A 14,870-nucleotide genomic window follows, 5' to 3' on the forward strand; every position below is an offset into this window, starting at 1 on the left:
GATGGGACTCACCATGAAAATGCCCAGAACTTCCTGGGTAAGAGATGGACACGTGTCCTAAGACTGGACAAAAAAAACTTTCCAAGAAATGTGAACCTTAAACAGAGCCATGAGGAAAAAAAAGTTGCCAGTGGTGCATCCACTGCCACGTTCAGAAGAGACTGTCAGCTCACTCTTGCTACTCGTATTTATAGAGGAACCTTCCTCCTCTCTTTTCTGAAGACTGGCTGTTCAACCTTCCCTTTAATTCTGTGAGATATTCACATAATTTAGATTAAAATAATATGTACAAATACATGCATGTATACAAGCCACTTAAAGCACACACTGAATTATTCAAACACCCCACATGTGCTGAGACTAGTCACACTACATAATGTAACATCCGATACTATTTTATCACCTTTTTTCTGAGGACATACCATGCCAGGAATGCCAGAAGAGCCTGCAGGTAAATATTATTATCATCCTTGTATCCTTGAACATAAACACAACTCTAGCTCTGTATTTGGATTGTTAGAAATGCTGAAAATGATCTCCATTACTTCTTAATCACCCTTCTTCAAATCTGATCTTATTTGTAATAATATGCTTCAATTCATTGGCTGTTTTAAGCATCGGGACTTTGGGCTTTCTGTGCTGCCTACAGAAATAAATGTGCTGATTGCATCATACAGCACGAGACTCTTAGGATGTAACTACATAAAACATAAACAGAGCTTATGTCATTTTTTTGGCTTGTCCAAATCCTGCCGTCCCTCAGGGTCCAGCTTACACTTACACTTCTTCAGATGAAGCCTCATGTCCAATGACCTTGGAGTGATGAGTATTCATCTCACAATTTGCCCTTTGACAGAGCTGGGCACTTTTTCCCCTAGTATTGTTTAACTATTATGGAATCTTATTTCTTCAGCCAGATTGTCAGTTCCTTGAGGTGAGGGGAAATGTTGTATTCATCTTTGTTTTTCTTGTATTTTCCCAGTGTCGTGCACAAAGCAGGTTCTTAATCAATGTCTGTGGATTCACTGATCAGTCTTATGGATGCTGACATGAAGAAATAATAGTCCTCTGAACACTAGGCTGTTCTTATAGCTTTTACCATCTTACTGATGAGAAACACAGAAGCAAAGCTTTTACTATTCAGAAAAATGATCAGAATCAGCAGAACACAATCTGTCCTTCCAAGTTCAATAGATAGAGCCTGATGTTTGGTAGTTGGGGCCAAAATTTACATGAAATGGTAGGCAACTACATAAAAAATAAAAAGCCAGAAACATGCTGGCCCTCAATTACCCACTTTTGCTTTCAAAAAAATCTCTTTTTTTTCTACGTAATCTCAAGGATTACCTAATTTCCAGCTTTGGCTTCTAGTTTTCCTATCAGGAAAGAGCAAGGCAAAGTGTACATGAAATGGTGGGCCAGGTAAGCCCTCTGGATAGTGGGCAAGCTGTAACAAGACATACCAATTCACAAAGGTGTTATATTCTGGCTAGCCACTGGGCTCCGGGTTCATTTAATCTTTCAATCTACTTTTACTATACTTCCGAACAGTCAAATGGAACCAAATGGTAAGGTTCCAACAGTAATGTAGATGCCCTCATCTTCTTTTAAGGAACGGGCAGATGCAAAGAGCTTTCGGTTGGTACATTAATGGAATACGTAAAAAAAAAAAAAAACTAGGCAAGGCATGGGTCATATGGGAAGAAGATCTCAATTTACCTTGCTGGAGGCAAGTACATGTATTTCTTTCTAGAATTCTAATCTCTTGCCCCATATATCAGAAAATATTCCAAATGTAAATGGCATATGCTAGATTTCAGTATTACACTACAAAGAATGTCAATGAATTGAAACACTAATTATCCACCCTCCCGTACTCTTTTACAATTCAAATACTATTGGCCTAATTTTAAACAATTACGATGAAACAAATACTGCTTTTCCATTCCTCTAAGAACTACGATATTCCTAAAGGTGCAGAAGCACAAAAGCTCACAACTGTAAGAGTCGCTTCCATCTCAGCCTGGAGATTCACTTTTCCTAGGACCTCGGTAGACTGTGTGATCTACTCCTCCACTGGCCTCTGTTGAAGAGGGCTTACATTTTGATAGTTACTTGAGTGCCCAATGAAAATACATGTTTATGTCCATTAAACGACTATGTAATATTTTCTACATACTGGAAAATATGTGAATACAAACCAACGTTCAATACAGATTGCCAATACAGTTGCTTGTAAAATATGTCTCTCTTCATTGACTTTATTGACCTTGAAATAAAAATGCCACGAAAACAATAAACTATAATAATAGCGATGTACAATAATAGTACATCCTAATAGTTTAGTCATGATTGACAGTTTAAAAGCATCAGTTATTTTCCCTTTCTCACTTAATCTTCAAAAACCTTGGGACAAAGCAGGGATTAAGTGTTGGTTTTCCTTTTTACTGGGTTATATGGAAACTTAGGAGGCTAAGTGACATCCCCTAGGATACTCAGAAAACAGCAGTGCTGGGAAGAGAACCAGTCTTCTAGAGAATGTTACTGCTAGGAGTACCCATCAACTTACCAAACTACAAAACGAGGACACTGGCCTCTTATAGAGATCATAAATGGATAGGAAAAGAGAAATATGTGAGAGACAAATTCAGAAACAAATACTCTATGAGTGATTGTTCTGACCTTATGAAAAATAGTGCAAGGCAAAGAAATGTTGCAAGAATACAAGCATTAAGCCTAAGTCAAGAAATTCATTTTACAAAAGCAAAAGAAATATTCACACACACACAACATAACATTTCAGTTCACTCTGAACAAAATCTCTCCCTATTTGTGCAACTTAGAGATTAGAAAAGGATGTAAGAGGTACTAACCTGAACTTTCAAGGTCACCTTGATTAGTTTTAAGAAAATAAAAATGAGGTAAAAATACAGCGCTGGCCAGCTGCTCTTTCATCGATGGAAGTCACAGAGATCTTCACCTCCAAGATCAGCAGAATGCAGCCTTTGGCCCTTTCTATCTCTGTGCTTCAGGGAGCAGACACAGAACTCACTTCACCTCTAGCTCAAGTCACTACCCACTTGGTCCTACTCTCCTTTCTCCTTCCCCAAGTTATTATATAACATTGCATTTTTTCCAAGTAAAATATTATTAAAAGTGAGATATTTACACTTGAAAGGCTTTTAACAGGATAATACACAAGGAAACGGGTCAAGAAAAAAATTTAAAAATAAGATTAAAATATCAATACAATAAATCAAAATTTTCTTAAATCCTCTCATTCACTGACGTACTGAATTATGATTACATATTAGTGTGTCTCTTTATTTTTCCAGATCTTCAATTTCATGAGAGCAGTCTCTCTTTCTCCCCAGTAAATTAAGTGATTTAAGCAGAAGTCAGACTACCCTGGGTAGCTGATCTATGACTACGATTGTACTGTGGTTGGTTGTTCATGGGGGGGAGGAGACAAGTATGTCACTAGAGTTGCAATGCTATAACAAAACCCAAATTCAGATTTGTGCACATCAATAGGACTCGGTGGATGGGGCTGAGCGTAAGTCAGGGAGCTGCTTGACAATGAAGCCTGGGCTATTGCAGGGAGGACGCGAAGGCTTATTCCATCTGAGTACATCTGTGACTCTCAGATATTCTAGCGCACAGAAGGCTACATTCTTAGAAAAGGTTTATGACCACTGCATTAAGAGTAAGATAGCCTCCATATAGCCTGCATTTGTTGTAGAGACAGAGAAGCAATGAGTATGACTTCATTTTTGGAATAAAAATTGGTTTATACCAATTCTTTACTAGACTATGATATTACTGTCAAACAAAAGAGAAGGAAAGGAGAGTACTAACTACATATACACACACATATATATGATTATTATTTACGTATAAATAATAAAATGATATTTAATATTATTAAATGTGTGTAACAATTTATTTATATAAGTAATAAGCCTAAATCAGCTTATTATTTTAGGAGGAAAAAAGATTATGAGCTCTTCTTAACTAAAAGTCATTGTCTAATGTATAGATATTTTTCTTGATACTCTGTAAGCAATGTCCGCACTTAGTTCAGAAGTTAGCTCAAAAGCAATTAGCATCAGTAAATATCAGTTAAATCTAAAAGTTAAATCTGTTGTTAGCTTTTGTAATCAAAATCCAAACCATGACATTGAAGAATATTACTTACGAACCCAAATCAAGACATGAAATACAATGTAATTTCTGGTATGTTCTATATACTTATTTAAATATTATTACATATTTACTTAAAAAGACGTGCTTCATCATATGCACACACACAAATACATGCATGTAGCTCTCAGACTGTAAAACTACAGTAAAAAGTGTGAACTGTAATGTTGTGATATTTTGAAATGCTTACATGTCATCATTCTGTTAGTCCTACCGAGTTGGTTATAACAATGCGTCTACTCTCTCTACAGGACTATTGAAAGGACATTTTTAAATAGTCCTTATATATAGATACAATATTATTTTATTTTTCATAAGTGGAATCAATAAACTAACAAACATATACTATCCATATAGACCAATATAAAAAAGGATTTGTTGAAAAATTAACCCCTAATTTAAATTGTTTATAAAATTAGTTATCTAACATCTGCATTTATCCTACAACAAGGACATGGCATCACTTTCTCTCTGAACACAGTTTGTGTTGATAGAGCTCAGGATAACTGGCTGAATAGGCACATCAGCTCTGCTTCTGGATGACAATGGTGCCTAAAGATACTGCCACACAATAATGGCTTTGGATAATCAGGTGACACATTTTCGAATTACTAAAATGTTGCATTGTTCTGATGTTGTTTCACTTCTGCAGCTATGGCTCAATACATATACAAAACTGGTTTTTGTTAGCTATGACCCCAAAGCATCATAACGTAGAGACATGAGTTGTGAATAAAGGCACATTGTTGCAAAATTACAGAAAAGGAGAGCAATGAGCTCTTACCTCACAGGGCTGTTGGAAGAATCTGGGTCGTGAGCTGCTACGGTCCCAATGATATTCCCAACTTGGGTAGCTTCCGACACCTCCATGGGGTACAGGGGTGAGGAAAATACAGGGGGCTCGTCCACGTCTTCCACAATTATCTTCACGGTTGTCGTGTCGCTGAACGGTCCCAAGCTTAGAAAGCGAGGGTCGGCATCTCTGTTTGCAGCTTCTATCCGTAGCGTGTAACTTGTTTTGGCTTCAAAATCCAGGTCCTATAAAGAAAGTTGTTAGGAAAATTAAATTAAGGCAAAGCAGAGCCTTTCATTCATGCACGTCAATAAGCATAGTATGTACTCAGCCAGGAAAATGCACCATCAGCATTCAAAAGTAATAAATAATAATGCCAGTCAGAATCCTTGCTGCTTTCTGGCTCATAGACAATGTAAGTACATTTGAGCTAACTTAATCCACTCTGCCGCCGTACGCTGCATGGGCAAATGCAGGTCTTCAGAACATTATTTGAATGACAACTGATATGATTTTAAAATCTTTTCCAAGAGGACCTCAAGGTAGTATTCTTCAAGCATGTAATTTAACTGCAGTATCCAGGGGTGCACATTAAAAAGGAAGAAAAATATAACTTTCCATTGAATTTCTCATCTACAAGGTCATTTTCATTGATTTGGGGGACTCCTTTACAATCCTTAACTTTCAAGTGTTCCAAATGCAGCTGTAGCAGAAGAGGTGGCATATCGAGGTTATACAGCCTGAACACATAGCTGATTCTTCTTGATGAAGCACCCACTGTTTCTCTCTTCAGTATTCCACCATCAGTATACACTGTCTCTCTCTCTGTCTCTATTTGTATTAGAGGGTTGACAGTTATATTCTAGAATCACCATTCTGCAACTTTTCAACAGGATTAACATGCTAACACTCTTCTCAAAAACAGTGACCCAAGTCAAACCATATGGTAGCTTAAAAAATTGTAAGGGCAATTAAATGTTGTACTAATGAAGCACCATCTATGAAAAAAAGAATTCTATGCCCAACAGGTAGAACTTGTCTGTGACAATCACATGCTTCTCTTTCTTCAAGGGGTACAGAGAGTCCCAGCTTGTTGTGACTTTTAATGTCAATCTCACCACTAAAAAACTGTCCCAAAATATTTGTTACATTTAATGATACAAGAACAAAAACTTTAGAAAGAAACCAATAGAAATACTAGCACATATAAAGCATAATTTACTTGTCATTTTTAAGTGTTATTTAATAAAAAAGCATTAAGAAAAATGGGCTAAAATGTACTGCTGAGAACTGTAATCTAAATTCATCCATCGTGTGTATGGGCATATGTATGCTATATATGCAATATATATGACAAAATGTACATACCACTTATATAAAATATAACAACACATATATATAAAAATAAAAATATATACTATATGTGTGTTGTATGTGTTTCCACATAAATAGGACATGAAGAGATTCCATGGCTCATCTCTTTTTTTTAATATGAAAAATATATAAACCAATACTCAAAACAGGTTCACAATATCTAGGCCAGAGAGCGCTTTACTCAAATGTTTATCTGCTTAACAGCTGTCTCATCTAGTAGATTGTAAGCTCCAAACTGTTTTGTTCAGTACTAGCATTCCCAGAATTGCCTGTTCTGAATTTGGTATATTGAAAGAACTCAATAAATTCTTAATGAATTAGGAAAAGCTAGAATGTAGCTATCCAGGCCTCAAGAGCCTCAAAACGGAACTACACCTTTGCCCCAGAGAATCCAGATGACTGAAGTGGGAGGTAGAGGAAGAAAGAACCAGGTATATTGTTTTTCTTGACTATAAAAAACTTCATGTAATTACTGTGGGAAAACCAAGTTTTAATTCTTATCTGAGGTCTCACATGAAAATTCTGGGGCACGTGGTACACAGAGCCATAAACAGCACCTTATTAATAAATTCAGTGATATTTTTATGAGGCTACCTTTTTTTTCTATTATCTAAAAATATTTCTACCCCAACGGTCTTCAACCAAAGGTAAGAATCAGAACCACTCAGGGGAACTTTCTAACACATTCCTGGCTCCTTCCGAGAAGATTCTGATTCAGCAGACCCAGGATGAGTCACAAGCCTATGTATTTTGAAAAGGCTCTTCAAGTAATAGTGCTGCAAATCCTCTTCTAAGAAACTTGACCTCTTCATTATAATTTTCTGGGGCCTATACATGTAATCCGATATTTAATTTGGGTTCTGCTAAAAATAAAACAAAGCATTCTGGTTTACCTAAATGCATTTACTTAAGACACTCTAAACATACTCACACATAGCGTGAATATGAACATATTCAGTCTGTAGTCTTTTTTATTTTTATTTTTTGGCCACGCCATGCACCTTGCAGGATCTTAGTTCCCCGACCAGGGATTGAACCCGCGCCCTCGGCAGTGGAAGTGTGGAGTCCTAACCACTGGACCTCCAGGGAATCCCCTCAGTTTTTTCTTATAATATTTATAAAACGGATAAATTAGGAGAGAAATATTACTTTTATATATTATGTGTCTATGTAAGATAGACTATGTAAAAAACAAAAAACAAAAAACCCTGTTTACCATCTCCTTTTCAATTGACTCAAAACCGCAACTTTTTTTTAAAATTTAATTTATTTATTTTTGGCTGTGTTAGGTCTTCGTTGCTGCGCGTGGGCTTTCTCTAGTTGCAGTGAGCGGGGGCTACTCTTTGGTGCAGTGCGCGGGCTTATCATCGCGGTGGCTTCTCTTGTTGCAGAGCATGGGCTCTAGGCGCGTGGGCTTTGGTAGTTGTGGCGCACGGGCTCTGGAGCACAGGCTCAGTAGTTGTGGCGCACGGGCTTAGTTGCTCCGCGGCATGTGGGATCTTCCCAGACCAGGGATCAAACCCCTGTCCCCTGCATTGGCAGGCTGATTCTCAACCACTGTGCTGCCAGGGAAGTCCAAAACCACAACTTTTAAGGTATTCATTCAGGGTTACCAAAGGGACAGCAAGTCTTTCTGTATTCAAGTAAAAGTCTGACTGACTTATGAAAGAATAATTTACATTTACTGCACAAATGAATGCAATTATTTTATGGCAACTTGTTTTTTTTAAATGTGTCTAAAAGGCAACAGCATGCAGTAAAGACATCTGGATGCTGCCAAGTCATAAAGAAACACAGGATCATGCGTGATGATTGGTTGCCTAAAAGCTATTCTGAAAATTGAGCAATAAAAGAATTCATATGAAAGCCTATGAATCAAGATTCCAGACAGAAGGAAGTGCCACCCAAAATGATTTTCAGAGCAAACCAGAATAAGCCAGACTAGTTTTCAAAGAGGGGTGTGGTGTGATGGATAGGATTGTTAAGCAAATTGAAGAAAAGGCTTTTGCAATAAAATGTTAATTCCTGTTTCTCTTTCTTATTGATTTCTACAAAAGCAATACATTCCATAACTATTAGATTTAATGAGCAAGGTTATACTCGGGGAAAGAAAGTTAAAATAATAACTGGGGAAAGACAAAGAAGAAGGAAAGGGAAGGAGATAAAGGTAATGTCTAAACAGATTCTATTCAATACTTGAAACTACATAGCATTGGAGACTAGATATATTTGGAAATTTGACCAAAACACAGTTCAAGCTGCAGCTCACAAGACAGTAAATAAGTAGGATTATTAAGAACCTGAAACCAATTATAGTCACTTTGACCCAAACTAGTGATGCCACAGAGAAGTTGCTTTTTCATCTGTCAAGTGACATCTATGTCAGAGATGCTGAAAGAGAAAGCAGCTTGTTGGACATATTCTTTCCTAAACTATCAAATAGGGTTGTTGAAATTTATTGCCATCAAAGGATGATGAACTTTAGGATTAAAACAGTAAGCATTTATAACTAAGACAGTGGTCAGCAACCTTTTCCTGTAAAGACCAGATAGTAAATACTTAGGTTTTGCAGGCACCATGTCCTCGGCCACAGGTAAATGGACTAGCTTGGCTGTGTGCCAGTAACACTTCATTTACAGACACGGAAGTTTGAATTCTATTTAACTTTCACGTATCCTTTTTTTTTTTTTTTTTTTTTTTCAGTCACTTAAAAATGTAAAACCATCCTTAGCTCTTTAGCTGTCCAGAGACAGGCAGGCAGTTGTTTGCCAATCCGTGGTCTAAGGAGCCCCAAATAATAAGCTTCTCTTTCCAGATCAGAGGTTCACCCCTCTTCCTCCCACCTTTTTTTTACTACAATTAAAATGAACTATTCACTATAAACAGCACACTTTGTCCCTTCCAGTTTGTATCACCTGCTGCTCCCTCCTTCTCATGTAATTTTGTCTGCCATTTTTCTTACTGAAATCTTTTGGAGACCAGCTATCTTCTTCTTTATGAGTGATCTCATAATCCCCTCACCTAAAAATAAAACTTTATATTTATAGAGAGCTAACTCCAAAAAAAAGTTTTAAACACATCTTTAATGTGCATTTTAAAAGACAGAAGGGGGCTCCCCTGGTGGCACAGTGGTTGAGAATCTGCCTGCCAATGCAGGGGACACGGGTTCGAGCCCTGGTCTGGGAAGATCCCACATGTCGTGGAGCAACTGGGCCCGTGAGCCACAACTACTGAGCCTGCGCGTCTGGAGCCTGTGCTCCGCAACAAGAGAGGCCGCGATAGTGAGAGGCCCGCGCACTGCGATGAAGAGCAGCCCCCGCTCGCCGCAACTAGAGAAAGCCCTCGCACAGAAACGAAGACCCAACACAGCCATAAATAAATAAATAAAATAAATAAGTTAAAAAAAAAAAAAAAAAGACAGAAGAAGGTTGGTATTATTGAAACTAAATAGCAAAGAGCTGCAGTGAAAGCCCAAAATTTTATGTGTACTTAGGGGCAGACACACTACGTGAATTCCAAGCCACATCTGTCCACCACCCATGCCGTTTCTGCTAGAACAAGCAGGCATTGTTCAAACTCTAAGAGCAATTAGGGCCTCATGGTGTATGGCATTATCACATCTAGGTATCTGCCTACCTCACTAAGTAAGTAGGGTTGCTGTAAATTACTTATAAATTTAAAGCATCTGGAACAGTCATGGACACAGAGTAATTACTGTATAAGCATTTGCTGTTACTACTATACTATTATTAGTGCCATGATTTCCGGCTAGATTATGAGCAAATCAAATGGAAAGTAAAGATTATGTCTTTCTCTTCTGTTTCCCCCATGACACCTCGGCCTATATCTTTGGCAAAGTCAGTTTATAATATTCATCTGTTACATTCAAAACAATTAACTATCATAAACAGTGGAGACTCATCAGTTACCCCTGCCATTTTTAGCTTCCTCAATAGTAAAAACCTAAGTTAAAATATCGTCTTGAATACATTTAATAAAATCATTACACTGCATTTTTCTTTCTCCATATAGCTCACCTTCTGGTCTATAGCCAAACACGCTCTCGTTAAGCGCAATGACCTCCTTTAGATCTTGTACTTTGGGCCAATGCTGTTGTTGATGTTTCAGGGACTGATCCAAGTTACATCGTTCAGGAAATTCTTCCTTCTGTTCCTGTAACCACGGCATGGTACCATCGGGGGGGCGGGGTGTGTGTGTGTGTGTGTGTGTGTGTGTGTGTGTGTGTGTGTGCGCGCGCGCACACATGAGACTGTCTGTGTATATAGTGTCTTATGTTTAATACTGATTTTGTACAAAAGCACTGAGACCATTTATCATCTTTAAAAGCATTTCCTTCTCTGGAGCTTCCAGCTGTCTTTTGGATCAAAGCATATACTCTGTTGCTTTCAATATCCTCCCTACTTGATCAAATCAATATAAATCATTTTTCCTATGTAAATGGGCTTAAATGAAACTGTACCAATGGAAAAGAACCCACAATCATAACTTTCCCTTTATGATTAATTTATTCTAAATAAAGCTACTACCCAGAACCTTAGAAGTAATCTATAACCTTGGACAAGCTATCTCAGCAAAGAACAATTTTGTACATTTAAATACAATAAGAATTCTAAAGTTTTTCCCTAAGTAATTTCCAGAAGCAAAAAACGCCATTATTATGCACAACTGCACTACTGCCTTTATTTCCCCTCCGTCCCTGGGTTATGCCCAAGAAGGCCTTAATATCTCTGTCAGTTTGACTAAATGTAGACAGGCTTCTTCCTGACTCTAGGCCCCTGACCTATCTTTTCTTAGAACCAATCTTCAGCAAGAGTCTTGCTCCAAGTTTCAAAACTACCTGCTATCATGAAAATACAAGAAAATTTACTTTTCCTTTGGGTAAAGCAAACACAGTGTCACCTACACCTCTGCCCCCATTACCCACCCAACACACACACACACTCCAGCTCTTAAAAAATTCTCCAGGCCTTTGTTTCACCTGAGTTGAGTTTAGACTGAATTCTCATCTCTCTCTCCTAACTGCAATATCCTTGAGGTCTGTCTTACTTGTTTAACTCTGTCCAGTGACATTTTTGCTTTCACAGCTACAAGTGATTTTATCAGCAGCATGCAGCTTTCACCTGTCTTGAAATTTTTGCGAATCACAAAACCTATATCCAGATTTGGGCAATAAGTTATTTTTTTATAGGGAAGAAGGGAAGAGAAAGATGTATTCTAAATTGTTTTATATATATATATAGACACACACACACATAATTGTTATATATATATGTAATAATTATGTATATAATGGTCCACATTGATGCCCTCAGAGAGACTCAGGTGTTAAGGGGGAGAAGACCTCTGGAAGTTTTGCCAGCTCTGTGGGTGTCCTCTACAAGGGACTGACCCTTTCATGTCTGTCTCACTGTGCTAGGCTTTGAGATCTATGATAAAAGCCAAATGTATAATCTTACACAGGTAGGTAGGTAGGTTACCAGTTGTTACAAGTAGGTAACAACTGTCTTAGATAGGACAGAGATTCACTGACTGCTGAATGAAGAAAAAAGAAAAAAAAAAAACCTAAGAATAAATTATTTGAAAAATAGCAAAATGAGTAAAAGCAAATTTAGAATAAGCGGTAAAAAATTACTGGGTGTCTCCATGTCCATTTTACATTTTTATGAGAGTCATTATTTTAACTTTCAAAAAAAACCATACTTTAACACAGCTGCTTCTCAGGTGCTTGATACAAACAGTCACATTTTGCAAAGATCACTTCCACTACATAGAAAGTATCTGGTGCTCTACAGGTAAACTGGGACCCTGAGAAAGGGTCCAGTTTATGAGTAACTGCAGAAATGTTTAAGCCTAAGACATTAAATTATGTCAAGCTATTAGGAATAAAATAAGGATACAAATATCAGGAATTATTATTTCCATTATCTAGCTCCACGAGTGCCCTCTGACCTCCAAGAGTACTTACGTTAACATTTTAACCTAGATATAAAGATCACTGAATATTTTTTAAAAAGCAATTCAAGCAGGTATCCTAACACATCTCCATTTTGTAACAATTTTTTTAAAAAATTCTATGACCACCAACTAAATGCACACACATTTCCAATTGCTAATCGCACTTGTCTACAAAGAGGCAGTACCATAAACGGCTAAACGTATTTCCCATGAACAATGCACGTTTATATAGTCCTTACCCTGTGCAGGTTAGAGTTCTAAGAGTGAATTTAGGTAAGCTGTTTGGATTCTATAAGCAGAAGATAGAAAACAAGCCTTGCAAATGACTATATTCCTGCCTAGCATCAAAAACCTGGTTCACAGTATAGCTCAGATCGATTCCCTTACTGTGCTGAGGTCCATATTTCCCAGCATGCACTACTGACTGGACCAAGAACTTCCATGAAAGGGTCTCGATCATTTTCAGGGAAGCTGAATCCAGATTATGACCCAAAGACAGTTTAGTTTATGTTTTCCTGGGGACCTTTATCAAATAGTGGCAACTATTAATTAATCTTGATCCACACAATTACTTTGTGAGTAATGCTGACAGTGGAGAGGAGACTACAGTGGAAGTCAGCGGATCTGAGATTCACCCTTAGTTTTGCCACTTCATGTAAATGTAACCTGAAGGTTTTTTAGTTTCTCTGGAGCAGAGCTGGGACCCAAAATCTTTTTTCTTCTTTCACAGTATCCACAATATTTTATAGCTCCTCTCTTTTCATGTATTTCCACCCCCCCACCCCCACCCCATCACTCCTTGAATCTGGGTCACCTGGTCTTGCTTCGATCAATATGTGGTGGAAGTGATGTTGTGTCGGTTCTGGAAATCAGCTTCAGGAGACCATGGAGCTTTTGTTCTTGCCATTCATGGAACAAAGCCAGGTTAGCTGCTGGCTGCTGGAAGGCACACTTCCAGCCCCTCTTGTCATTCCAGCAGACAGACAACCACCTCTACAGAGGCAGATCCACCAAGCTCATGAGTAGCTGACCTCTGACCCATGTATGAACCCTTGTAAGACCACCCTGCTGAGGCCCCACCAAACTGCTGACCCATGAAATCATGACCTAAAGAAATAATGTTTTAAAGCACCAGCTTTGGGATGACTTGTTAGGTAGCAGCTGATACCATCACAAAGAGGAAGAGAATAAAAGTGGGTGACTTCACTTTTTGACATGTGATGGCTGCATATCCAGGGAAAATGAACCAAAACAGACTTGAAATGACCAAATGAACTAGTGGCAGAGAGATCAGATCTAGATGTGGAAATTTCCTTGAACTCCAGGCCTTTGACTCTTATCATTCCCTTATTGGTTATGTCCTGTCTTTACTATATAACATAGATTCCAGGATCCATCAATCCCCTCCCTCTACTGACAATATATGCAATTCTTTTTATTGATCTAAATTATGAATTTTTATTTGCTTTGTTGATCAGTTATTTTTAAATTCTCTTAAAATACCTTAATCCTGGAAGAATACAATAAATTGCCTTTTCTGAATCTTTCTCTGCCCTAACTTAAATTTGTCAGTTTCACCAAGTAATGTCTAAAGCGTTCTTTCCCTCGTTTTATATGCATGCTCCATGATGTTCTCAGTCGTCCCTTTCATTTTAATTGCCATGCATACTCTGTGACTCCCAAACCTAAGTCTGTACTCTAGACCTCTCCTCTAAGCTACAAACCCTCATTCATGACCTTCTAGATATCACAGGTAAAACAAATATATTCCAAACCATTTTAATCACCTCCACACTCCCATTCTAAAGGAGCAGCACATTTTTCATCTAGCTACTCATACTAGAATCATTAGTTTTATCCTTAAATTCTCTCTCCAACTTTCCTTAGGTAATCACTAAATCCCCTCTTATCTACTTCTTAAATATCTCTTTCTTGGAATCCTACCCATTGAAACTAATCTAAGAAACAACACACCGTGGAAAAAGACAGAAATAAGGAAAACTGCATTATCTGTGACTTGTACTAAGCAAAACAAAACAAAATAAAACAAAAAACCATGAAGGGCTCACTGGAATATGTCTTTGACATACACATATTCTGAGAAGATTGCTCTGATAACTGCCAAAATCAAAGAAAATGGAAAATGCTCCTAAGGAACAGGGTCTTAGTCTCTTTGATCAAGTCTATCATGTGCTGACATTCACATTACTATCAACTTTCTTCAAAGAGTGTTGTTATCTTATTTTTTTAAGACCCTAAATTCATCTCTAATCTTGACTATTCAAAAATGAGTAAATTTATACTCGTTTATTATACTCAAAATATGTAGAGAACAGTCTATACACATGCACCCATGTGCATGATGATTAAAACGATGTTAGGATCCACTTATATATACACAGTAACAATGGGTTGAACAAATTGGAAAATATAATCTGAAATTCAGACGTTCACTAAATTAGAGTTATTGTATTAATCTAAAACTAAAATCCAAAATGTATGCTTTTTCACAGTCAAAGGAGAC

General features: G+C 37.6%; 1 protein-coding gene across 1 annotated transcript in view; it reads right to left on the reverse strand.

Annotated features, from left to right (window-relative positions):
* CDH7 (cadherin 7) overlaps positions 1 to 14,870 on the reverse strand; it is a 118,362-nt gene that overhangs the window by 30,486 nt on the left and 73,006 nt on the right. The window contains exon 6 of the mRNA XM_061170268.1: positions 4,988 to 5,241. Within this exon, the coding sequence (XP_061026251.1) occupies positions 4,988 to 5,241 (254 nt within the window). The remainder of the gene's footprint in view (positions 1 to 4,987; positions 5,242 to 14,870) is intronic.

This window comes from Eubalaena glacialis, chromosome 15 (genome assembly GCF_028564815.1).
Source record: "Eubalaena glacialis isolate mEubGla1 chromosome 15, mEubGla1.1.hap2.+ XY, whole genome shotgun sequence".
Classification (NCBI taxonomy): domain Eukaryota; kingdom Metazoa; phylum Chordata; class Mammalia; order Artiodactyla; family Balaenidae; genus Eubalaena; species Eubalaena glacialis.